The sequence below is a fragment of the Cannabis sativa genome, chromosome 8 (genome assembly GCF_029168945.1).
Source record: "Cannabis sativa cultivar Pink pepper isolate KNU-18-1 chromosome 8, ASM2916894v1, whole genome shotgun sequence".
In the NCBI taxonomy this organism is placed as follows: Eukaryota; Viridiplantae; Streptophyta; class Magnoliopsida; order Rosales; family Cannabaceae; genus Cannabis; species Cannabis sativa.
The window spans coordinates 30,886,832-30,913,564 of NC_083608.1; the positions used below are offsets into that span (position 1 = coordinate 30,886,832).

The following is a 26,733-nucleotide window of genomic DNA, read 5'->3' on the forward strand; positions in this document are numbered from 1 at the left end:
AGGTTTTAATTGTGTACATAAAGTTAATTTAAGTTAAATATTTTCATAATTTTGTTTGTAAAATTAACTAAGTTGAAAATATTTAATTTTGTTTAATTTTGTGTTATTTTTAAAATTTGAGTAAATTGTATAATTGAAGAGGCCCAATTGATTCATTCATTACATATACATATATAATAACCCTTTGTTTTGCCCTTTGACCAAGTCTTGTACGCAGGGGCCATTTTGAATTTAATGGACCTCATATCATTTCAATGTTAAGAGCCCAAGTTACTCTAATTGATATTTCCTAGCAATAGGAGCAGCCAAAAGCAACGTCCCACGTCTGACTCCAACAATAGCTGAAGCATGCGAATCCCACGCTGCCTTTCACTCCATTTCACCTGACGCATATTTCCACTTCCATCCGAAATTGGAGCCATTTTCTCCATTATTCATTGGACGAAAAATATCAATTTTGAGAGCAAAATTGGCTCTATAAATAGGACCCTAAAATGAGTGTTGAGACATCAGATTTTAGTAGTGTTATTATACCAAAATTTTATCTTTTTCTTTCCTTCTTCTTTATTTTACTTTATTAATTTTGGTGTAAAAACAATGCCTTTTTTAAGCTAATTTCTTTGGCAAGACTCAAGTGTAAGTTCATGTAATTTTTATTTTTCTAATATATTGATTCTCTTTGTTCTTCATTTCCATATTTATTATATTTAATTTCTCTTCTTCTAAATTGCACTTTAAATTTAATAGTACCTTTTATATAAGTTCAGTCATGCTTTTCTTATGTAAGTTAGGCTATTAATTATTAGGGTGTTTATTATATTATATGATTTTTACTGCATTCTGCCGGTGGTATTTTGTCGATTTAAATTATATGATATGATAGTATTTTTAGAAGTAGTATTAATTTAATTAGAGAACATATTTTTCTAGTGGGCTTAATTATACACATTTTCTAACTATAATTAATGGTGTAGAATTATAGTTGAGGTTAAAGAATCAATTTTATTAGGAAAATATAATTGCATGTACAAAGCTTGTGTCTTCCATAATCATTTTCTCATCACTTCTCATTTTAATTACTTGTTTAATTTTTAAAAATCATTTTCTCAAATATTCTCACATCACATTCAAGGTTCTTATTTTATTCTCGTAAAATTACTAACTGTTCTTTTGAGTGTATTTTTCCTCCCTGTGGATACGACATATAGCCCGATAACTACCGCGATCGCAGTGTAACTAATTGGACGACATCAATTTTTGGCGCCGTTGCCGGGGAGGTTTCTGCGCTACAAGAGGTTAGTATAGTAGTTTATTTATTTATTATTTTTTTTAGTATCTATTTTTTCCTCTCTTTATTTGTTTTTATCAAAAAAAAAAAAAAATAGTTTATATAGTATAATTTAGTTTTTCTCTCAAAAAAAAAAATATATCACTACATATTATTATAATTATTTTTTTTTCTCCTCCTTAATCTTTTAGTAAAAAATAAAAGAAGCAAGTAGTTTATTTAATTTTTTTAGTTTATTTGTTAGTTGTATTTATTATTTTGCTACTATATTAGGGTTTTAATTTTTTTTTTTTACATTATTATTTTTTTTAGGATTAGCCATTTTTTTTATTTATTTATTTTAGGTTAGTTGTAGACTTTTACCCTTTAGGCTAAAAAAAAAATATTGTGCATAAAATATTTTCATAAACTTTTTAGTGTAAACCCAATTGTGTAATGGTAAAAGTGGTACAACTGAGATTATTCTGTCTAAGAAAGATTGGCTTTAAAGGTTTGTGGTAGAGTACCCTCTACATTTTCTAGCAACCCCGGGAGTTCTAGTAAAAGTGTGGGACGAAGCGGTACCTTGGCAACCTTCCCAATCGGCCTGGGAATATCTTGTGTGAATACCCTTGCATTATTACATAGTTGTAATTTACATTATTTAACAAGTGAAAATACACAAAAAAAAAAGTGAATGTCACGAAATAGAGACAAATTAGGGAGATTTGTAAAACAACAAATTGAAATTTTAGAAAACTCTCCTAAATCGTCTTCTTCCCCTCGTTCTCATTCACCACCATCGCCCATACTTCCTGCACTGCCAATGATGGTTCAACAACAGGAAGTCCAACCAAGAACACTACAGGATTATCTACATCCTACGCATACGGCCACACCTTCATGCATAATGTATCCCATGAATATGCCCAACTTCGATTTCAAACCTGGCATGATTCAACTTTTACCAACCTTTCATGGTATGGAAAATGAGAGTCCATATGTGCATATTCAAGCCTTCGAAGAGGTGGTGGCCACATTCAACAACCAAGCTGACATCATTAACTTGGTGAGATTGAAGTTCTTTCCTTTCTCACTCAAGGAAAAAGCCAAAAGCTGGTTGTATTCTTTAAGGCCAAGGTCTATTGGGACATGGGAAGAAATGACAAAAGTATTTTTCTCTAAATTTTTCCCACCCCATAAGACCAGCAACCTTAAGAGGCAAATCTCTACCTTCAACCAAAAGGACCACGAAACATTTCATCAGGTCTGGGAGAGGTTTAAAGATTTGATGGGCCAGTGCCCACATCATGGATACGAAAGTTGGCGTCTTGTCAGCTATTTCTACGACGGTCTCACAGCCGACAAAAGACAATTCGTACAAATGATGTGCAATGGCGACTTCCTTCAGAAAGATCCTGAAGAAGCTTTGGAATATCTTGAAGAAATCTCTGAAAAATCCTACACATGGAGTGCACCAAGTCCTACGGAAAAGCCACGAACAGCCGGAGTCTACCAATTGAAGGAGGAGGATAGTGTGAAAGCTCAACTTGAAGCTCTGAAAAAACAATTTGAGGCTTTCAAAACTCAAGAAGGTAAAGCACTCCAAATGGTTGCAAAAGTGGAAAAGCAAGAACCATGCTTTATTTGTGGAGCGACAGATCATCAACCACAAGAGTGCCCTAATCTTAGTATGTTGAGGGGAGGAGATGAAGAACAATGTAATGCCTTAGGGGATTACAAGAAGCCTTATAATGCCTACTCCAACACATACAATCCTGGTTGGCGTAACCATCCCAATTTCAGTTGGAAGGATACAAGTCAAAATCAAGCATCTGAGAGCCAATGGAAACCTGATCAACAAAATAATTCTCTTGAGAATTCCATGAAAATTCTCGCAGACTCTCAACTAGAGTTCAGGACTTATTTTGCTCAGGTGATAGAGGAATTGAAGGACATAAAGATTCAATTAACAAAGTTAAATGATTCTTCAGCCATTCAAGAGCGTGGTAAGCTTCCCGCTCAGCCTCTAATTACTCCCAAAGGGCAACATATGGCACAAACCTCCACTTCTTCAGAGTCTAATCTAAAAGAGGTTAATGCCATTACTACTCGAAGTGGTCAAAGTACAGTATCACCATTACCTAAGACCACTAGTGTACCAATGCCTGCTCCAGATGCTAAAATGCCACAGAACCCTCCAGTGAAGGTGCCCTTCCCTCAGGCTTTGAAATCTACTAAGAAGGTACTGGAAAATCATGGTGAAATCCTAGACAATTTAAAACAAGTGAAGATCAACCTGCCTCTCTTGCATGTGATCAAACAAGTACCAGCATATGCCAAGGTCATCAAGGATTTATGCACCATGAAAAGAAAACACCATGTCAAGAAAACTGCATTCTTGACAGAACAATTAAGTGCGGTTATTGAACAAAAGATACCGATCAAATACAAAGATCCAAGTTGTCCTACAATCGCTTGCCAAATTGGGACACAAGGATTTGGTCAAGCCCTCCTAGACTTAGGGGCAAGTGTTAATCTTATGCCTTATTCAATTTACTTGCAACTAGGCCTAGTAGAAATGAAGCCCACATCTGTGGTGCTGCAAATGGCTGACCGCTCAATCAAAAAGCCACGAGGAATAGTTGAAGATGTCTTGATTAAAGTTGGGAAATTCTATTACCCCGCTGACTTTTTGATTTTGGACACTCAGTCTGAGGTTAATACTGAGTCAAAAATTCCCATCATTCTCGGTAGGCCTTTCCTTGCAACAGCCAATGCTCTCATTAACTGTAGGAATGGTCTCATGAAATTATCTTTCGGGAATATGACTATGGAAGTCAATATTTTTCATGTTGCGAAACAACCACCAAACGAGGAGGAAGATTGCTATCATACTGATGTGATAGACACAATTATTGAGGAGGAAATTCTTTTGCATGATGATTCTGATTCTTTAAATGATCTCCTCCATGACTTTGATATTGAAAATATGCTTTATCCACCTGAGGAAGCCAATGTTTCTTCCATTCTTGAGATGTCCCAAGATGAAGCATCACCGTCGCAATATGAGAATTTGCGATTCCAGACCCGATCTATGCAACGCTTCTTCGGGTCCATGTGCGTTATTGAAAAATTCTTGTAAGAGGGTAGGCTTACCTGAGGAGATCACCTTTGTGACTCTGGCCTACCCAGAATGATCAGGTTGTTTCTATTTCTGTTTATGTTTATATTTTATTCACTATTTATTTCCTTTGTTTTTGTTTTGTTTTTTTTTTAGGATCAATATCGCTGATATCCATGGTTGCTTGCTCTCCAGGTGTTCTCTTTCCCTATTCTTTTAATTTTTTATATTTAGACATTGAGGACACTGTCTGATTTTAGTTGGGGGTGGTGAGCATATTCAAGCATCTTTCTTAATTTTTGTCATATTAATATTTTCATGGTCAAATTTTTCAAAAATTACTCATTTATTCTTGTAAAATGTTATTTTTAAGCCAATTTTTGCTATCTTTGTTACTTAGAATTTTTCTAGAGTTATAAAATGCACATGCCAAACTTTGTGGTAAGATGGGTGTTAGCACGTATTTGCTTAGAAACTTTGCCAAGTTTAAGTGTTCATATTTTTGTGAGTGGCGAGATTTGAGAAAACAACTTTTGAATTTTTATTGATTCTTAGACATGGTTATCATTATTTTGGACATGGTACTAGGATTTGTTTGGATGTTGCTTTAAGGGATAATTTTTATAGACAAATCTTATTAAGGAGCCTTTTTGTAATTATTTTCTTTATTCTACAAAAAAAAATACAAGAGCAAAATTTCTATAATTATATCTAATATGTTGCCTCTTGTTCAAAAAAAAAAAAAAGAAAAAAGAAAAAAAAAACAAGAAAAAAAATTGCAAGAGCAACATTTCTATCCATTTGTCTAACATGTTGCCTCTTGTTTGAAAAAAAATAGAAAAGAAAAAAAAAGTTTGTAGTATTTCATTTTTTTTTTGTTTTGGCTCCTAGAATAAATGTAAAAGATTGTCTATTTTTGTTTAAAAATCCTGAAAAGCTGGTTTGTGGTACTCTTATGGTGGTTTGTCCAAATAATTCATAACCTATCTTCGTTTCAATGTTTATTCAAATGTTTGTCCTAAATTGATTTATCTATTTCGAGTGCTCACTTTTCAATTTCCAACTCCATGAGCGCAATCCTTAGCCATGAATAAATATTTTCAAAAACCTGTGAGGCAATTGGAGTTGAGACTTCTACTTGGTATATGTTCTCAAAGGCATCTATGTGTTATGGTTTGTGGTAAAAAGGTTCAAGTTTGGTGCACACACTCACAACTCTAGATTTATTCAAGGTAATTTTGTATAGTTCTTATTGGCTTGTTACTAACATTTTGCTTGAATATTTGTGCCAACAGTCATTAACAATCAAACCAAACATGCATGAGGTACAACAAAATTGAGACTATGCGCATTCATCTCCTTTTGTACCTGTCACTTCAGTAAACAAACACATTCTTGCATACATATGACAACAATAACTAGAAGTGACTACAATATCATTATGCATGTTCAAAATACAAGTCATGAGCATTCCATACAAGATACTAGCATGTTTAATACATAATAGAAAAACTCCCACTGAGCTCAACAGCTAGGCTTCTAACAATCCCATTCGAACAACATGCTCCAAAAATACACATATGGGTAAGCCTTTCGTTAGTGGGTCTGCTAACATGCCAGTGCTAGGCGTGTATTCAATGGAAATAAGAGACTCTGTAACTTTCTCTTTAACAAAATAGTACTTTATGTCAATGTGTTTAGAACGGGAAGTACCTCTAACATTTCTAGAGAAAGCTACTGCTGCGGAATTATCACAAGATAATTTCAGCGGCCTCGAGATAGAGTCCATAACACCCAATGCTAAAATGAAGTTCCGCAGCCATATTGCTTGACAAGTAGCCTCATAACACGCCATATACTCCGCCTCCATCGTTGAGGATGCTGTGTGTAATACCCGGAATTAAGAAATGGATTAGCAAAACCCTAACTAGATAATTATGTATAATGGAGGAATTATATTATTATATAGTTCAATATATGTGATTTTATATGAATTTTAATATATTAAAGACCCCATGGGTGAGCCAGGTGCATTTTGGTAATTATGACCCGAGAAGGGTAAAATGATGAAATTAATTTAATTACGTGCTTAATAGAACTATATTATTATATAGTATGCCTGTGTTGTCTTTTCAGGTGTGTTCTGACAGGTTAGCGCGGTATAGTCACAACCGGGAATTTCGGGCCGAACTGGGTTCGGGCCCAAAATGTAAATTGGATTGATTATTTGGCATTTTATTTGATGAATGATAATCTGAAATTTATTTGAAATTAATTGAGTATTGAAATGACTTATTTACCCTTGTGAGGGTGTAGGTATGAATAATAAGCCATGGGGGCATTTTGGTCATTTGACCCCTAATTACTATGTTTGATTAAAATTGATTTTTGATGAAATGAAATGCAATTTTCTGGCTTTGCTTTCACTCTTGGCCGACTCTTCCCCTCTCTCAAACCCTCTCTTAATTTTCAATCTAAGTTGTGAGAAATAGCTTGATTTTGTGGTGGATTGTGAGGAAAAATTTATTGGAAGCTTGGAGCTTGTTTGAGCAAGAGATTAAGGTAGCACGTAGAGATATGCACGGTGGTGCTTATATTGAATATTATTTTATGAATGTGAAATCAGGGGTTAACCCTATTTGTGAAAATCCCGGATTGTGTGACTAGGATTACCGGCACCTGGTCAGGAGCACCCGGGGATTCGGAATCTCTGCCTTTGCGGGACAACAGGTAAGACAGTAGTTGCACGTAGAGATATGCACGGTGGTGCTTATATTGAATATTATATTGGTGATAATTAGAAACTGAGATTAGGGTTATTACCCTAAAGTGAGCGGTTTAATGTGGTCTAGGGTTATTACCCTAGTAATTATTATTGTGTAAATGCTATGCCATGCTAAATATATTGTAATAAAGAATTATGCGCACAAGGCATAATTAAGTTAGACTCGGTAAATTAGTACCTTGAGTTTGATAGTAATGCGGTCTAGGGTTATTACCCTAGAAGTTATGTGAAGGTAAGGAAGTCATGATGTACAATAATATTGCTAATCAAGTGAAAGCATGAATTAGGGTTATTAATCTCTATAAGTGTTATTTTGAGCATGCAATGCTATGTTATATGAGAGACTATTTGGTATGTAATTTAGGGTTATTATCCTAAGATTCTATATGTTTTGTTATCTATTGAATACATACATATATTTCAAGAGTTATGTGCATAAGACATAACTTGGTTAGACCTAGTATATTACTAGGATAAACCACTGAAAGAACGTAATGTATGGATTACGTAAATATATATGAATAGGGTTATGCGAGCAAGGCATAACCAGGTTAAACTCGGTAATTATAATCGAGATAAACCTTACTAAGGCCTTATTGTAAATAGACGCGTGAGCGTAACACGTAGGTCTATGCTACATAGACATATATAGACGTGTGGGAGCAACACGTAGGTCTATGCTACATAGACATATATAGGCGTGTGAGCGTAACACGCAGGTCTATAGCAAATAGACAAATAGTGCAGTGGCACCAATAATTATGTGATAAATATATATGTTGAGACTAAGGGTTATGCGCTCAAGGCATAACCAGGTTGGACTCGGTAACAAGAATCGAGATGAACTGATCTAAGGCCTTATTGTAAATAGACGTGTGAGAGCAACACGTGGGTCTACGCCACGTAGACATAAATAGACGTGTGAGCGCAACACGTAGGTCTACGCCACGTAGACATAAATAGGCATGTGAGCGTAACATGCAGGTCTGTGTCACAGAGACAAATTTGAATAGCATTGTTGTTTATATTGTATGATGAGCATATTATTGATATGTTTGATACTGTATTGCTGGGCTTGGCTCACGGGTGCTCTACTGTGCAGGAAAGGGTAAGTCAGTGGCTGATCAACCATGAGTTTGAGGAGCAAGATGAAGAATGTACATGTTCAAGCCATGTCAGACCAAGCGGGTTAAGGGTCTATCAGTGATGAACTTTTGAATTCTATTTTTCCGTTTAGGTCGGCTAGAAAGAAATGACTTGTAATAGCGTTTGTAAATATTTTTGGGATCCCAACTATTTTAAAAGTTTTAAATATATTACAAGTTTATTTTCATTCTGCTTAATATAAAAGTTTAAATTCTGCGCTATTTTGATTAGTAATCCCGTTTAGGGGATTAGGGTTTCATAAGTATTTTAGGTAGCGTGCCTAATTATTTAGGGCGTTACACTGTGAGTGTCTGTTTGACACTTTTCCACGAAACAGCTCCTCCAGCCATCATGAAAATGTAGTCTGATGTGGATTTCTTATCATCCACGCATCTTGCATAATCAGCGTCACTAAACCCAACTATATCAAGAGTGTCAGCTCGCCGATAAGTCAACATATGATACTTGGTACCCTGAAGATACCGCATGACCTTCTTAGCCGCTTTCCAATGGCTAAGTCCAGGATCACTCAAGTATCTACCCAACACGCCAACAACAAAAGCAATATCAGGGCGTGTGCATACTTGAGCGTACATCAGGCTACCCACAACTGACGCATAAGGAACCACTTTCATTTCATCTTTCTCTTTGTCATTTTGTGGACATTGGGCCTTTGAGAATTTGTCACCTTTCACTATTGGTGCCTTTCCAGGTGAACAAGTATGCATTTTGAATCTTTTCAAAATTCGATCAATATAAGTTCTTTGAGACAACCGAAGAATACCTTTAGATCTATCCCGAAGGATCTGTATCCCAAGTACATATAAAGCCTCACCAAGGTCTTTCATATCAAAATGGTCAGATAACAATTGCTTTGTCTCTAACAACAGATTTTTATCATTAGAAGCAAGCAAAATATCATCAACATACAGTACCAGGAAGATGAAGCTGCTCCCACTGACCTTCATATATATACATAGATCAACTTTGTTTTCCATGAAACCATTTGCAGTGACAACTGCATCAAATTTGAGATACCACTGTCTTGATGCTTGTTTAAGTCCATAAATAGACTTATTGAGCTTGCAAACCATATGCTCCTTGCCAGGCTCCTCAAAACCAACAGGTTGAGTCATGTAGATATCTTCATACAAATCTCCATTTAGAAAGGCAGTTTTCACATCCATTTGTTCAAGTTCCAAATCAAAATGAGCAACTATAGCCATGATGATTCGCAAAGAATCTTTGGTAGAGACAGGTGAGAATGTTTCTTTGTAATCAATACCTTCTCTCTGGCTATATCCTTTAGCAACAAGTCTACCCTTATACTTTACTGGTTGCCCACTTGAATCATATTTGATCTTGTAAACCCATTTGCACCCAATGGGTCTGCAACCTTTCGGTAGAACAACTAAATTCCATACTTTGTTTCGCCACATGGAACTTGACTCATCTGTCATTGCATTCAACCATAACTTAGATTGAGGACTCCTCATGGCTTCTTGGTAAGTAACTGGTTCAAAAGCATCTCCCACATCATAATCATGTTCTTGCAAATAAACAAGGTAGTCATCATGAATAGCAGGTTTGCGAGCTCTCTTTGATCTTCTCAACACAACTTCACCACCCTCAATATCAGGATTTTCATCTTGCATATGATTCTGAGGTTCATCATGAGCTTCTGTTGGAATTTGTTCAATCACAGGATCAATAGTAGGAGCGGAAGCGGAATCAACAGGTACAAGGACATAAATACGTTCTTCCCTGAATACAATTTCTCTTGACCCTTGACTTGAACCAAATTCATCTTCAAAATAGACAGCTCTATCTGATTCTATCACCCTGGTGGTGTGAGAAGGACAATAGAATCTAGAACCTCTCGAACCAATAGTGTAGCCTACAAAATAGCCACTGATAGTCTTCGGATCAAGCTTCTTAGATTGAGGGTTATAGGGCCTTACTTCAGCTTTACATCCCCAAACATGAAAATGACGCAAACTCGGTTTCTTGCCTGACCACAACTCGTATGGTGTCTTTGGGACAGACTTGCTAGGCACTTGATTCAAGATATAAGTTGCAGTCCTTAATGCCTCACCCCACAAAAATTTTGGCAAGCTAGAATGAATCAACATACAGCGTACCATGTCAAGAAGTGTACGATTCCTCCTTTCAGCAATTCCATTTTGTTGGGGTGTCCCTGGCATTGTATATCTTGCATCAATACCACATTCCAGCAAGTATTTGGCAAAAGGCCCAGGGTTCCTTCCAGTTTCATCATAACGCCCATAATACTCTCCACCTCTATCAGAATTGACAGCTTTAATCTTCTTTCCCTTTTGAAGCTCAACATTCGTCTTGAAAATCTTGAAAGCATCTAAAGATTCAGATTTTTCACGAATGAGCTCAACATGGCCATATCGATAAAAATCATCAATGAAGGTGATAAAGTATTTATAACCACCCATGGCAGGTGGAACAAAAGGCCCACAAATATCTGTATGAATAAGCTCTAACACATCTGCGCATCTATCTGACTTACTCTTTCTAACCTGGCAGTCAACTTTCCTTTTATACAATCAACACAGGCAGTAAAATCAGAAAAATTAAGATTTTGAAGCACACCATCTTTCACCAATCTCTCCATTCTATCTCTAGAAATATGACCTAAACGTTTATGCCAAAGCATGGAAGATTTCAAATCTGATCTTGCACGTTTAGAACCAACAACAGCATTAAGAGAAGAAGAAGAAGGACAAGAGGGAGAAGTAACAGGAACAACATCAAGTAAATCAAGCTTATATAAGATTCCACACAAAGTTCCATTTCCAATCAACATAGAGTCACGATACAAAGTCAGTTTTCCAGTTCCAAAATGAAGACTATAACCTAGTATATCCAAAATAGATACAGATATCAAATTCCTCCTAATAGAGGGTAAATAAGCAACATTATGCAATTCCAAAAAATGCCCAGTATCAGCTGCAGATTAACAGTCCCAAAAATTCAACTCTGACTTTAGTATCGTCTCCCATGTAGACATACTCCTCCAACCTACTCGGTCTTCTTCGACTTGTCTGTAACGCCCGTATTTTTATAAAAATATTAGTTTTATTTACAAGCGTTAATCGCGGAAAATCATAATGTCGCATTTTTATTTAATACTTGAAAATATTCACAACTGGCCAGTTTTCGTACAAAAGACATAATAAATAATAACTAAAATAATTGCAACATAAATTTGATAACGTAAATAAATAAATAGAGCGCCTAGACCGCCCACAGTTATATGGCCCTCAGCGAGTTCACACACACAAGCGTCTAAAGTTCCACTCGCCACCGGCATTCTAGACTTTCAGTTACTTTGGTCTGCACATGGTAATTTAATAAGGGTGAGCTACTAAACTCAATAAGAAAATGTGTGTCAGGTAGTCACATAAATAAAAATAAAACTTAACTAAAAATGCACATGGACATACATAGGCAACTAGCAAAACATAAACTTAATCATATCACTAGTAGCTAATAACTAGGTTCTAAGCTAAATCACATAAAATGATTACGCCCGAATCCGACTTTGGCAAATAAACCCAAGCTATTGGATTAAATGGCGGAGGGCTGGGTTCAGTAAAATCGTACCCACTACTAAATGGCCCCCTATCTACCATATAGACCCAACAGTTAAGTATTTAACCATTATCTTCTCGGTCAAACCATGTCACATAAACTATAATTTATCTAATTTAAATAATGTCAAACTACTCTACATTATTTAAATAACATAACAATCATAACTAAATAATGTGAATCTTATAAACACACTATTTACATACATACTTAATTAAAATGAATCTTATAAACACATTATTTAAATATATAACTTTAGCAATGGCCATGCTCTAATACTGTAAACATACATAAATAACATGAATCTTATAAACATATTATTAAATATATATTATACAGTACATTAAATAACAAACAATAAAGAGTCAGGCAGAAGACCTTAGTTAACTTCTCTTTTACTATTCCCGCTCTTCTTATGAATGTTATTACATACAGAAAACTAATGTTTTTCTACTTAATTTTCTTACCTCGAATGTGGAGTCCTAGTCTTGATTGCAATAGGAGTGATCCTTTAGAAGTAATTATCTTACGAAATACCTAAATTTCATACTTATTAATTAGATCATAATGGTATATGTATATGTATTACATATATACATATATATAAGACATTAATCTTAAATCTACAAATAAAATGATACCTTAGATTCTAAAGAAAATTTAGTAGAGCACTAAAAAGCTTGAATGTGAAAATGGGGGTGGTGATGCCAATCTCGAGAGCTTGGCTTTGGAGCTATAAGTGATGGCTTTGAGTAATGAGTAAATAATGAATAACTAAGGCTCTATATATAAGACTCTAGCTAACCCTATGTCACGTTCCTTCTAACTCATCACTAACTATGGGTAGTTTTTAAAAATATTAAATAAATAACATAGTAGACATCATTTTAAAGCACGATATTCTCAACTCTCATCATACTCGGTCTAATCTGTTGAATAAAGAGAAAAACTCTCCTTGGTGTGAGCTGAACAAAGACCTATTGCTTGGTCTTCATAGTGTACTTGTTAAGATCCATGTTAATCTCCTACGTGTACTCTCCACCAAAGACTAGATTTTGAATTTTGAATAGCTTGTGTCTCCATGCATAACTAACCTTAGTTGGTCATATATTTTGAATTATTCTCTCCCACACTTGTTTCTCTAACTAACTACTACTTAATATCTATTATATCACCATAATGGAAACTATAATGTGTCACATGTTTTCTACACCAAGTATGTTATGACACCTCAATTCATATAAATAGTTCAAAGACAACTATAATTAAAATCATATATAAATTACCTATAATTCTTTTAACCTCCATACATATACGTATTGTACAGTTAAATTTAACCTTAATCATAGCTTCCAAGGTTCGGCTACACAAAGGAATTAATAAATTCTATTTATTCTAATAAGACTTATCATCTTTATACAGTCTTGGCCGAAACTACATGGCCCTAGACTTGGGTCATTACGACACCAACTAATATATTTTAAATACTTAAAATACTGTAGTCCAATTTTCCAATAGATAACTATGCTTAACTTTAAAATAATAGTAATACTCATATTCTTATCATTTTGGAAACTAACAAAATTCTTAGATAAAAATAATAATTTATTCTATGCAATCACTATTTCCACATCAAAATTTCTAGGCATAAAATAATAACGAATATTTTTGTTATTACAATCTACCCTCCATAAAGGAATTTCGTCCTCGAAATTTACTTACTTGAGAATAACTCGGGGTACTGATTCTTCATGTCCGTCTCCAACTCCCATGTCGCTTCTCTATCAGAACTATCACTCCATAGGATTTTGACTAAATGTATAGTCTTATTTCGTAAGACTTTTGCTCCCTTTTCTATCACGCGCACAAGGTGTGCCATATAACTCATGTCCTACTGTAAGTTTAAGTTCTCGTATTTAAGCACATGTGTCGGATCAGGTACATACTTCCGTAACATGGAAATGTAGAAAACATTATGCGTTTCTGCTAATGTTGGCAGTAGGGCCAAAAGGTAAGCTACCTGACCAACTCTGTTCAGTATTTCAAAAGGACCTATAAATCTTGGGCTTAACTTTCCCCTTTTTTCCGAAACGCATAACCCCTTTCATAGGTGATACCTTCAAGAACACTAAGTCCCCTAAAGAAAACTCAACCTCCCGTCTTTTCAAATCTGCATAACTTTTCTGTCTACTTTGGGCGGTGAGCATCCTTTGCCGTATCTTTTCAACTGCTTCTGAAGCTTCTCTTACTGCTTTTGGACCTAAGTAGTGTCTTTCTCAAACTTCATCCCAGTGAAGCGGCGATCTACATTTTCGTCCATAAAGCATCTCATATGGTGCCATTTTGATTGTGGCTTGATAGCTATTATTGTAGGAGAACTCCATTAGAGGTAAATACTTACTCCACGAGCCAGTGAAGTCCAGTGCACACACTCGAAGCATATCCTCGAGTATTTGGATGGTACGTTCAGATTGTCCATTTGTTTGGGGATGAAATGCTGTACTTAATTTCAACCGTGTCCCCATTGCCTTATGTAGACTCTCCCAGAACTTGGAGGTGAATACTGAACCTCTATCAGAGACTATCGTCTTTGGAACTCCATCCAACCTCAATATCTCTTGTACGTACAAGTCAGCGTACCGCTCTGCGTTGTAAGTAGACTTTACTAGAACAAAATGTGCTTACTTTGTGAGTCTGTCTATAATTACCCAAACTAAGTCGTGTTGCTTGGTTGTTCGGGGTAGTCCTGTCACAAAATCCATGGCTATATCTTCCCACTTCCATTCAGGGATTTCCAAGGGTTTCAACATCCCTGCTGGTTTTTGATGTTAAGCCTTAACTTGTTGACATGTGAGGCATCTAGTTACAAATTTAGCTACATCCTTCTTCATCCCTGGCCACCAATATAAGGTTTTTAAGTCATTGTACATTTTGGTTGACCCTAGATGCATTGAGTAGGGTGTAGTGTGTGCTTCCATCATGATCTTTCTTTTAAGCTCTATGTCGTTGGCTACACATATTCTTCCCTTATACCTTAGCATGTCGTCTGTAGCTTCGGAGAAATCCTCTGACTCCTTCTCTGGCAAGCCTGCTCTTAAAAACTCATCAACAATCTGTGCATTTTTAAGTTCTTGTAGCAGCGTTGAGACAATGGTTAGGTTAGCTAGTTTTCGACTAATGATCTCTATACCACTTCTGTAGAGTTCTTATTGTAGTGGCCTTTCCATTTGTACCAGTATTGCCAAGCTGGCATAACTGCGTTTGCTTAGCGCGTCTGCCACTACGTTGGCCTTCCCCGGGTGGTAGTGTATTTCACAATCATAGCCCTTAACAAGCTCTAGCCATTGTTTCTGCCTCATGTTGAGTTCCTTTTTCGTAAAGAAGTACTTCAGGCTCTTGTGGTCAGTTTAAATTTCACTTTTCTCACCGTAGAGATAGTACCTCCATATTTTTAGCATAAAAACTACTACTGCCAACTCCAGATCGTGTGTTGGGTACCTTTGTTCAGACTCCTTAAGTTGTCTTGAGACATACGCTACTACTTTGTCATTTTGCATCAGCACGCATCCCAGCCCTTGTTTTGATGCATAGCAGTACACCACAAACTTATCCTTGTAAATGGGAACACATAATACAAGGGATGTTATTAGTTTGTCCTTAATTGTTTGGAAAGTACCCTCACACTTTCCTGACCAGACAAACTTCTGGGTCTTTCGAGTCAAGTTGGATAGAGGAGTTATGATCTAGGAAAATCCGTCGACGAAGCGTCTATAGTAACCTGCTAGACCGAAGAAGCTTCTTACTTCACTTATGGTCTTAGGTGTTGGCTAGCTCTTGACCGGTTCGATCTTTGTAGGATCCATCTCGACTCCATCCTTGGAAATTATATGGCCTAGGAATGCCACCTTCTCTAACCAAAATTCATATTTCTTGAATTTGGCGTCTAGTTGGTTCTCCTTAAGTCGGTTTAGAGTCATCCTCAGGGGTCCCTCATGTTGCTCCACTGTTTTAGAGTCGATAAGAATGTCGTCAATGAATACGACCACAAACTTATCTAGGTACTCCTTGAACACCCTATTCATCATATCCGTAAAGGCTGCTGGGGCATTAGTTAGTCCGAAAGACATTACTAAAAACTCATAGTGCCCATACCGTATTCTGAATGTTGTCTTGGGTATATCTTCCTTTCAGACCTTCAATTGGTGATACCCAGATCTTAGATCTATTTTCATGAAAACAGTCGAGCCTTGAAAGTGATCAAAGAGATCATTAATCCTTGGTAAAGGGTACTTATTCTTGATGGTCACCTTGTTGAGCTCACGGTATTCTATGCACATCCTCATGTTTCCATCTTGATGAAGAGTACTGGAGCACCCCAAGGTGAATAACTTGGTCTAATGATCCCTTTGTCTAGAAGCTCTTGTAGCTATACTTTGTGTTTCCACAGCTCGTAAATCACCATTTTGTATGGAGCCTTCAAAATTGAAGCACTCTTGGAGCTATAACACTCTACATCACTGTCTGAGGGTATCCCCGGTATATCTTTTAGAAAGACCTTTTGGAATTCATAGACTATGTGCATGTTTTTCATTGTTAGTTGTGTCTCCACTTCTTGGTGCACTACATTGGCCAACAATGCTTGACACCATACCTTCCTTAGCTAGCTAGTCTTTAAGGATGAGACTAAAGAAGTTCATATGGCCATCTTAACTCCTGTGAAAGTAAACTGGTCTCTGGCCTTTGTTGCCAAAAGCGACCAAATACTTTTAGCAATTGATGAATAGATATTTAGTCCATATCGAGTGCAGCGTCATGATCCTTCAGTTCCAGCTCTATCAAGTCATTTGCCAATTGTCTATTATTGAGTTCCATATATCCCAATATGGGTGCTACAATCCTTGGTCGTTCCTTCCCCTCCAATGGATTAGAGCCTCCTTCAAATGCTAGTGGTTTCTATTTCTTTTTTTTTCTTTCATATGGTGGCTCAAAGCAGTGTGTTGGCTGTTGAACTGAATTTCTCGTGTTTTACCGCTTATTGCAATGCAACTTTTCATCCTGAGGTTGGGGTCATTCCCTAAGCTTGGCTTCTCTTTCACCGACTACTCGTGAAAACAAGCGTCCTCTCAACTTAGCTTATGCATTGTTATGTACTTACATGGATGCCACTTCCATAATAGTGCATCTCGTTATCCTTCTCCTCTACCACGACTAACTTAGCCTCGTAGTTCATCTCCTTCTTAAACTTCTTGTAGGTGTTGAAGCTCCTCCTTCTTGACTGTTTCTATTGAGACGACTTGATCGTCTAAGTAACACTATATCTTAATATTTAGTTCCAATTCTTCTAAAATAAAATTCTTAAGAAACGGGCCTAACTATTTCTCTATAATATATACATATATTTAGTAGATTAAATTTTTAAGAAACTAACATAACTATTCTCTATAATAGGAAAATTCTCCTTATTAGCATAACAGTTCACAAAATAATGTCTATTTATTCTAAGATAAATAACTAAATAACTAAGTAACAATAAAGAAATACATAAAATAAAATAATAAAACTTTTTTTTTAATATTTTTACTTAAAGAAAAGAAAATTTTTAGGCTTTCTAATAATGATTTTTTTTTAAAAAAAAATAAAATATCTAGAAATATATTTATACATATATATTAGAAAAATATATTTGATTTCATATGCATGGGTAGTACCTAAACTTAGTTATTGGTACTAAGGTCTCTGTAGTAAATGCAATTTTAAAATTACACAAGTACAAGTAATAATGCAAACATATAATATGAGACTTACATGGTAGCAAGCGGAGACTTTTTAGCCGATGTGTGTAACTCGTGAGAACGTTCTGGACCGATATAACTGTGGCTCTGATACCAAACTGTAACGCCCGTACTTTTATAAAAATATTAGTTTTATTTACAAGCGTTAATCGCGAAAAATTATAATGCCGCATTTTTATTTAATACTTGAAAATATTCACAACTGGCCAGTTTTCGTACAAAAGACATAATAAATAATAACTGAAATAATTGCAACATAAATTTGATAACGTAAATAAATAAATAGAGCGCCTAGACCGTCCACAGTTATATGGCCCTCAGCGAATTCACACACACAAGCGTCTAAAGTTCCACTCGCCACCGGCATTCTAGACTTTCAGTTACTTTGGTCTGCACATGGTAATTTAATAAGGATGAGCTACTAAACTCAGTAAGAAAATGTGTGTGAGGTAGTCACATAAATAAAAATAAAACTTAACTAAAAATGCACATGGACATACATAGGCAACTAGCAAAACATAAACTTAATCATATCACTAGTAGCTAATAACTAGGTTCTAAGCTAAATCACATAAAATGATTACGCCCGAATCCGACTTTGGCAAATAAACCCAAGCTATTGGATTAAATGGCGGAGGGCTGGGTTCAGTAAAATCGTACCCACTACTAAATGGCCCCCTATCTACCATATAGACCCAACAGTCAAGTATTTAACCATTATCTTCTCGGTCAAACCATGTCACATAAACTATAATCTATCTAATTTAAATAATGTCAAACTACTGTACATTATTTAAATAACATAACAATCATAACTAAATAATGTGAATCTTATAAACACACTATTTACATACATACTTAATTAAAATGAATCTTATAAACACATTATTTAAATATATAACTTTAGCAATGGCCATGCTCTAATACTATAAACATACATAAATAACATGAATCTTATACACATATTATTAAATATATATTATACAGTACATTAAATAACAAACAATAAAGAGTCAGGCAGAAGACCTTAGTTAACTTCTCTTTTACTATTCCCGCTCTTCTTATGAATGTTATTACATACAGAAAACTTATGTTTTTCTACTTAATTTCCTTACCTCGAATGTTGAGTCCTAGTCTTGATTGCAATAGTAGTGATCCTTGAGAAGTAATTATCTTACGAAATACCTAAATTTCATACTTATTAATTAGATCATAATGGTATATGTATATGTATTACATATATACATATATATATAAGACATTAATCTTAAATCTACAAATAAAATGATACCTTAGATTCTAAAGAAAATTTAGTAGAGCACTAAAAAGCTTGAATGTGAAAATGGGGGTGGTGATGCCAATCTCGAGAGCTTGGCTTTGGAGCTATAAGTGATGGCTTTGAGTAATGAGTAAATAATGAATAACTAAGGCTCTATATATAAGACTCTAGCTAACCCTATGTCACGTTCCTTCTAACTCATCACTAACTATGGGTAGTTTTTAAAAATATTAAATAAATAACATAGTAGACATCATTTTAAAGCACTATATTCTCAACTCTCATCATACTCGGTCTAATCTGTTGAATAAAGAGAAAAACTCTCCTTGGTGTGAGCTGAACAAAGACCTATTGCTTGGTCTTCATAGTGTACTTGTTAAGATCCATGTTAATCTCCTACGTGTACTCTCCACCAAAGACTAGATTTTGAATTTTGAATAGCTTGTGTCTCCATGCATAACTAACCTTAGTTGGTCATATATTTTGAATTATTCTCTCCCACACTTGTTTCTCTAACTAACTACTACTTAATATCTATTATATCACCATAATGAAAACTATAATGTGTCACATGTTTTCTACACCAAGTATGTTATGACACCTCAATTCATATAAATAGTTCAAAGACAACTATAATTAAAATCATATATAAATTACCTATAATTCTTTTAACCTCCATACATATACATATTGTACAATTAAATTTAACCTTAATCATAGCTTCCAAGGTTCGGCTACACAAAGGAATTAATAAATTCTATTTATTCTAATAAGACTTATCATCTTTATACAGTCTTGGCCGAAACTACATGGCCCTAGACTTGGGTCATTACGACACCAACTAATATATTTTAAATACTTAAAATACTGTAGTCCAATTTTCCAATAGATAACTATGCTTAACTTTAAAATAATAGTAATACTCATATTCTTATCATTTTGGAAACTAACAAAATTCTTAGATAAAAATAATAATTTATTCTATGCAATCACTATTTCCACATCAAAATTTCTAGGCATAAAATAATAACGAATATTTTTGTTATTACATTGTCACTGCCTGCAAAGAATTCGTAACATGAATTGTAGCACCAGTATCTAACCACCAAGTGTTTGAGGGCACATCAATAATATTGGATTCCAAACAAACCATCACAAGACAATTACCTTTCTTTTCTAAATGAGCTTTGAGCTTTCGGCAATCAACTTTTTTATGCCCGAAGCATTGACAAAAGTTGCACTTCCCTTTGAAAAACTCATTCTTATGACCACTTGAAGAAGAGCTAGCTTGTCCATTTCCCTTAGGATTGGTGGCTTTCTTCTTATGAAACCTTTGGTCACTAGAGTTGTTGGGAGTGAACTTTCTCTTGTGAGAATTGTTTGGATTGGTCACCATGGAGATACTTCTTGCTCTCCCCTTTTTCATGTCCTCTTCTTCTTTGGCAAGAATAGCAGTCATCTCCTCAACGGTCCATTGCTCCTTTTAAGCATTGTAGCTTGATCTGATCGAATCAAATTGAGAAGGAATGGTTTCCATCACAAACCACACCATGTAATTCTCACAAAGATCTAATCCCATGCCCTTGAGCTTTTGGTAACAACCCATGAGCTTGTCGATGTGAGCTCTAATGTCACCCGTATCAGCGTAATTAGTGCGATGGAACAAAGTTAAGCACTCATTTTTCTCATTCTTTGAGAACTTCTTATACTTTTCCTTAATACCAGCAAGAAAATCTTTTGCATTTTCAGTTTGAGGAATACTATCACGAATGGACTCATCCATGTGATACCTCATAAGCATCAAACAACAACGATTGGAATGCTCCCAATCCTCATAGGATTTCTTATCCTTTTCAGTGGCATCATCAGCAGGTTTAGGAGGTGCATCCGTTCTCAAGGCCAAATCCACTCTCATAAGAGTCAAATTCAACATGAGAGATTCTACCCACTGTTTGTGGTTGGTTCCATTCAGCGTCAACATGGCAGAGTTTCTTGGAACGCTTAAAGCTGAATGAGAAACAAGAGCAATAACCATTAAATGCATGTTATAGCAAAATCATGTCATTTGTGCTCTTTCTCTCATAAATAAATGATCGCAAAATAACAAATGATCATCATGTATGCTAGAGTTCTTAGACAAAATTAATAAAGTAGAACTCATACACAGGTAAGAGCAATCTATTAAATATTATAATCAAACACATTAATTTACTATCGAAAGGATAGATAAATTGTGATTCATAATATTTAATAAATTTTCTTCACCATATTAAGCATCCTTAGTAAGCAATTATTATCGATAGGATAATTAATTATTTATAAGGATCTTAATCTTATATGGGAGGAAGATACAATATTTAAATAAATTAATATTTAAATGTTCCTCATTACCAAACAATTTCATACTTAATCTTACTATAGGTAAGAAAATAAGCACTAATTGTTAGAAAAAATAAATAAAGTTTATGCCACAATACATAAAACTAATGACCAGATATGAATAAAATTCATGAATTAGTATTGTGCATACAAGTAAATGATAGAAAAATCAAAAATGGAAAAAATGGTGTAAAAGGGCCCAAAATAGGCTGTGCACGCGCCACCATGCGCCTCCTTTTTTTTTATCTTGTGTCGTACAACGTGTCGTTTTTGGTAAACGACATGTCGTTTGGAGAAAATGACATGCCGCAGGGTCCAAACGACCCGTCGTTTTCTCGGATGGGGGCTGAACCAAATTTTGCGAATGACATGTCGTTTTTTTTCAAACGACGTGTCGTTTCAGCCAACCAAAAAATGATGAAACCGAGCATAAACGACATGTCGTTTGGCGCGGGTCATCCCTGACCTTGGAACCGGGCGCGCGGGTCGACGAACCGGGTCGACAGGACCCGAAATCGGACCCGCCTGAAAACGACTCATCCGACCACCGTTTTCGTCGGATTTTGTGGGGGTTTTCTTCCATTTCTAACCTTCTATCAATTTCTAACATCCATTTCATCCATTTTTCACAAAAAAAAAAAAAACTTTACCCATAAACACACAAATCCGAAAATGAGTTTCCACCATTGATTAACTCAATGAAAAACTTGCAATCTTACAATAAACCATGCAATAATCATCCAAAGAACAAGATAAACCCATTCTAAAACATTTAAACTCATTTTATCCGAAAATATATATAAAAAAAAATCAGATTTGAAAAAATAAATAAATGGGTTAGTTCAAATTTTTGGAGCTCTAAAATCAAGTATTCTAGCTCTTGATACCAATTGTTAAACAATCACATAGATTATTAACTATCCAAACACACATTAAACATTATTGGTCATAATCATTAAATGCAATAATCAATACTTTATTTAGAGCATCACAAATTTATGAAAACACATACCTCTCATATTGGCATTTTCCATTTGAGCTATGACACCAAAATCTTCAATGTGAATGTGTCTCCAAGATGGCAGAAGAGGAAGTAGAAGAAGAAGTAGAAGAGGAGCTTATGAAAGCAAGTCCTTTTCTTATCACCACACCCACTTTCTCATCATCATACTAACACATATTAACCCTTTTTATATCTATCCAACACCTAACCCTAAGGGGTTTTATTAGGCTTATTGGGTTAATGAGTATATTAGTGGTGGACTATAATTTAATGGGCCAATTATAGTTTTAGGGTTCTCATGTGCTTCTAATACAGTTATTAATTATTAACCATCCTATTATGGTAGTGAATAAATATTAGGCACATAGTTAATGATTGTGTTTATAGTATTAAGCTCATGATTATATTAGTCCGCAATAATAATTCTAACATCATCCTCCAATATGTAATTAGGCTCAAACTAAATGGGGAAGAAAATTTGGTCTCTCATCTCTCAATCAAAGTTAAACACCTTTTTTTTAAAAAAAAAAAAAAGGGAGAGGTTATAATAAAAAAGACAAGATGAGCTCTAAAGGAGGAGAACTCTACAAGAGAGTTGTGGGAGTTTGAGAAATGTATAACTAAACTATAATATAATGTAGGATGAATGTTTCTAAAATGCACCCTAAAAAATGGTGAACTATTGCATGTCTTCTGTATTTTTGACATTTAAATAATTTTAATTTTATTTTTTATATTTAACAATTTACAATATAGTTATTTAAAATATTTTATAAATTTTTAAGAAATTATAAATAATTTATAACATAAAAATGAGATCTCCAACAATTCATTTCATATGTATATAAATAAATCAGGCAAGTGTGCAACAGTCTTTTTAAATGTGATTTTCGATATCAAAAATTTACAAAATATATCTTAAGGATTAGAATAAAAATTAAAAATAGATAGAAATATATAATGAATAAAATACACAAGTCAAAATCAACTATGCAATATCGAAAATCTTGAGTTTGAGAAGACGAGCTACTCGGGGGATGCGGGTCTGACACTCGATACATTACTCACTCTAATTTTGTAACAAAAATCTTCATAATAATAATAATAAATACACCGACAAACAAATAAACAGAAAAAAAAAATAATAAAACAAATGAAATGTAATCTTCACCGTTTGTAATTGTCCGAATCAGCTAATTTTGACCGTTGGATACTAAGAAAACATCAAAAATTAAAGTCCCCATTTCCACGACTCGCACCAAAATTTCATTTTCTCCTCTTTCTTTGCTTGGCTCTACGACACAGACCACCATGGGCATGGAAGCTCCCCCCCATCACAACACATTCCTCTACCTTCACCAATGTCATGGCACGTGACATGTCCCTTCAATCACGTGACTTGTCCCTCCAATTCGAAAATCATTGCAAAACGCTTCATTAGCCATCGCCATCAATGTGGGCTTTCACCCCATCGTTTTCGTGACGCTAGCTTCTGTGCTCAACTCGCTATGCTTTATCAGATCTGACTCTCTTCTCTATCTTCCAGTTATGGAGTCAGGTTTAGCTTTCTCTATCTCCCTTTTGTAATAAATTACCTGTCATATTAGTTAGACGTATAGAATTTGTTGTTTCATTCGTAACGAAAATGGAGATTTCTGCTGAAAATTCTCCAAGATTGAGGTTAGATCATTTGAGAAAAGATGTTTCACAAGAAACGCATTTGCGAGGATTCCAGTTGGAACCATACGATCCCGAAAATGGATCCAATCATGCGTTTCGTTCCATGAACGCATTGGAGATCTTGAGGGAAACTGTACGGATACTCAGGTACAATTCGTGGGGGTTCATGGCTATAGCCGCCTTGCTGATTTGCCCAATATCGGCTGTGGTTCTGTCGAACATCTTAATCGATCAATCACTTGTGAAGAGGCTGACTATCAGGCTTTTATTGATTGCCAAGTCGAGCGGGCTCCCATTGAGGCCTTTCATCAAACAGTCGGGTCAGCATTTTGCTGAGATGGCTGTCTCGTCGTTTATGTGCTTTCCCTTGTTCATAACATTGTCTTTGTTATCAAAGGCTGCTGTTGTTTATTCAGTGGACTGTAGCTATTCAAGGAAGCAATTTGATTCGTCCAAGCTCTATGCAATCATTTGCAAGATTTGGAAGCGACTTGTTTCGACTTATGTGTGGGTTTGTATGGTCATTGTGGGTTGTGTTACCTTGTTCTTTCTTTTACTTGCTGGTGTCTGCAATATATTTTCCATTATTGGATCTTCCTCTAGCATCATAGTGTATGCTGCAGTAGTAGTTGGGCTTGTTTTCTCAGTCATTTTTGCCAATGCCTTTGTTATTTGTGATATTGCAATTGTGATATCTGTACTGGAGGATGTCTCGGGACCAGAGGCTTTGTTGAGGTCATGTGTATTGATCAAGGGTCAAACTCATGTGGGTCTACTTATATTTCTTGGATCGACCGTTGGGATGGCTTTTGTGAAGGGATTATTCGAGCACAGAGTGAAGACTTTGAGCTATGGAGATGGATCGTCAAGGTTATGGGAAGGACCCCTTTTGGTGCTTATGTATTCCTTCGTAGTGCTTATCGATTCCATGATGAGTGCTGTTTTCTATTATAGCTGCAGATCCTCAAGTATGGAAATGTCAGGTGCTGAAACCCAGCCAATTTTGGACTCTGTGATTGTTTCTGATGAACCAACAAGCGTTCAATGACACCAATTTGTGAATTTGCTGCCGTATTGAAATCTATTTGCTATGAGCAAGGGTATCATGGCTAGTCACAGTAACTGATGAAAAAGAGTTCTGGTACATACAAGCATACGACTCTTAAATTGCTTAGAGGGTTCTTTAACTGTTTGCTAGATGCTTTATTTGAGTGCATTGCTCAATTAGTCAGATATGAGGAATTAGAATACAAAAGAAAATGTTTGAACTTTTGATATAATCTGCAAAGTTGTGGAAAATATAATCCCTGATGAAAAGGCTAGATTGTTGTGCAAGTACAGTTTTTTCCAAGTGTTGTGTATCTTGTTCACTATCAGTATCAGCATTATTTCTTCAAAACAAAAAAAAAAGGAAAAAACCTCAGACGAATGGTACCTATGAAACAAATGATGCTGGTTTTTGGTAAATGTGGGAAGAAAGATCTCCAATTGTCTTCATTTTTGGACTTGTTTCGTTGGGAATGATTTGATGTTCCTCTAGTTTTTTCAAGTTAAAGCCAGTAGTGAATTTCTCTAGACATAGCATAAAGAGTAAAATGCTTTGTTCGAACTATACGAGACCATGTTCAAACGTTTATGTGTTCAAGTAAAGAACAAATATACTGTAAGTGGCTTTAGAAGAAGGTTAGCGAAAAATTAAAATTGAGCCTTTTATTAAAAATAAAATTATTAATGGGATGAGATGCAAAATAGCCTTAAATTTAGAAATTAAGTTAGTAAATGTCCTTTTTTTATAAACATTTAGCAAAATAGCCATTTGAATAATAATTTAAGGGGAGTTATATTTACACCCCATAAAATTATAAATACATCCCATTATTAAAAAAAATATAAACTTAAATAATTTTTAAAAATTACTCTTAATACTTTTTTAAAAATTTTTCCTCACATTATTTTATGTTAATTTTAATACTTATTTTGATTTCATTTTCATAATTTTTTCTAACTCATGTATATATTTTTTTATTTTTTTCTAAGAAAATTTCATATAATTTTTTATTTTAATTTTTTTTTTCATAATTTTTAAAATATAATTTAATTTTGTTTGATAGGTATATTTTTTAAGAATATAAATTGAAAGAAAAAAGTTAAAAATACTTAGTACAATTAAAGATATAAATTTTATATAAAATAAAAATTATTAAATTAGGGTATACTTATAAATTTTTGGGGTGTAATAAAATTTTTCTAATTTAATGATAAAATTACAATTATAACCTTAGATAATTAATCCTAGCCTTTTACCCTCTTCTCATTCTCTCGTATCCATCTTGCCACCTATAATTAGTAAATGTCTCTTGTTTTTTTTGAATCAAATAAGCTATAAATTATCAGGTTGAGTAAAACTTTAATGGTTACATTGTGTTTTTTTTCATCTTTTTTAAGTTGTACTGAAAGGATCTTAATTTCCAAAAGATTTTTTTATTACAGTACATTCATATTCTAATATATTACTTTAATAGTGTAGTATATTATTTTTATGTAGTGTGATACATGAAGAACGAAAGATAAAGATACTCAAGTATATTACTTTAATAGTGTGGTATATTTTTTTATGTGAGGTGGTATATGAAGAACGAAAGACAAAATATATA

At 34.8% G+C, this 26,733-nt stretch overlaps 2 protein-coding genes and 1 non-coding gene across 3 annotated transcripts; 2 read left to right on the plus strand and 1 right to left on the minus strand.

Moving 5' to 3' along the window:
• The first annotated feature begins 1,964 nt into the window (after nucleotides 1-1,964).
• On the plus strand, nucleotides 1,965-4,412 carry LOC133030544 (uncharacterized). The gene has a single exon (XM_061103322.1). The coding sequence runs from the start codon at nucleotides 1,965-1,967 to the stop codon at nucleotides 4,410-4,412; it is 2,448 nt and encodes an 815-aa protein (XP_060959305.1).
• On the minus strand, nucleotides 2,478-2,584 carry LOC133030685 (small nucleolar RNA R71). Its single transcript, XR_009684232.1, has one exon. It is a non-coding gene; the product is annotated as a small nucleolar RNA R71 (small nucleolar RNA).
• A 19,120-nt stretch (nucleotides 4,413-23,532) lies between the features above and the next one.
• LOC115701292 (uncharacterized) lies at nucleotides 23,533-25,688 on the plus strand. The gene has a single exon (XM_030629045.2). The coding sequence runs from the start codon at nucleotides 24,045-24,047 to the stop codon at nucleotides 25,125-25,127; it is 1,083 nt and encodes a 360-aa protein (XP_030484905.1). The 5' UTR covers nucleotides 23,533-24,044; the 3' UTR covers nucleotides 25,128-25,688.
• Nucleotides 25,689-26,733: the final 1,045 nt, after the last annotated feature.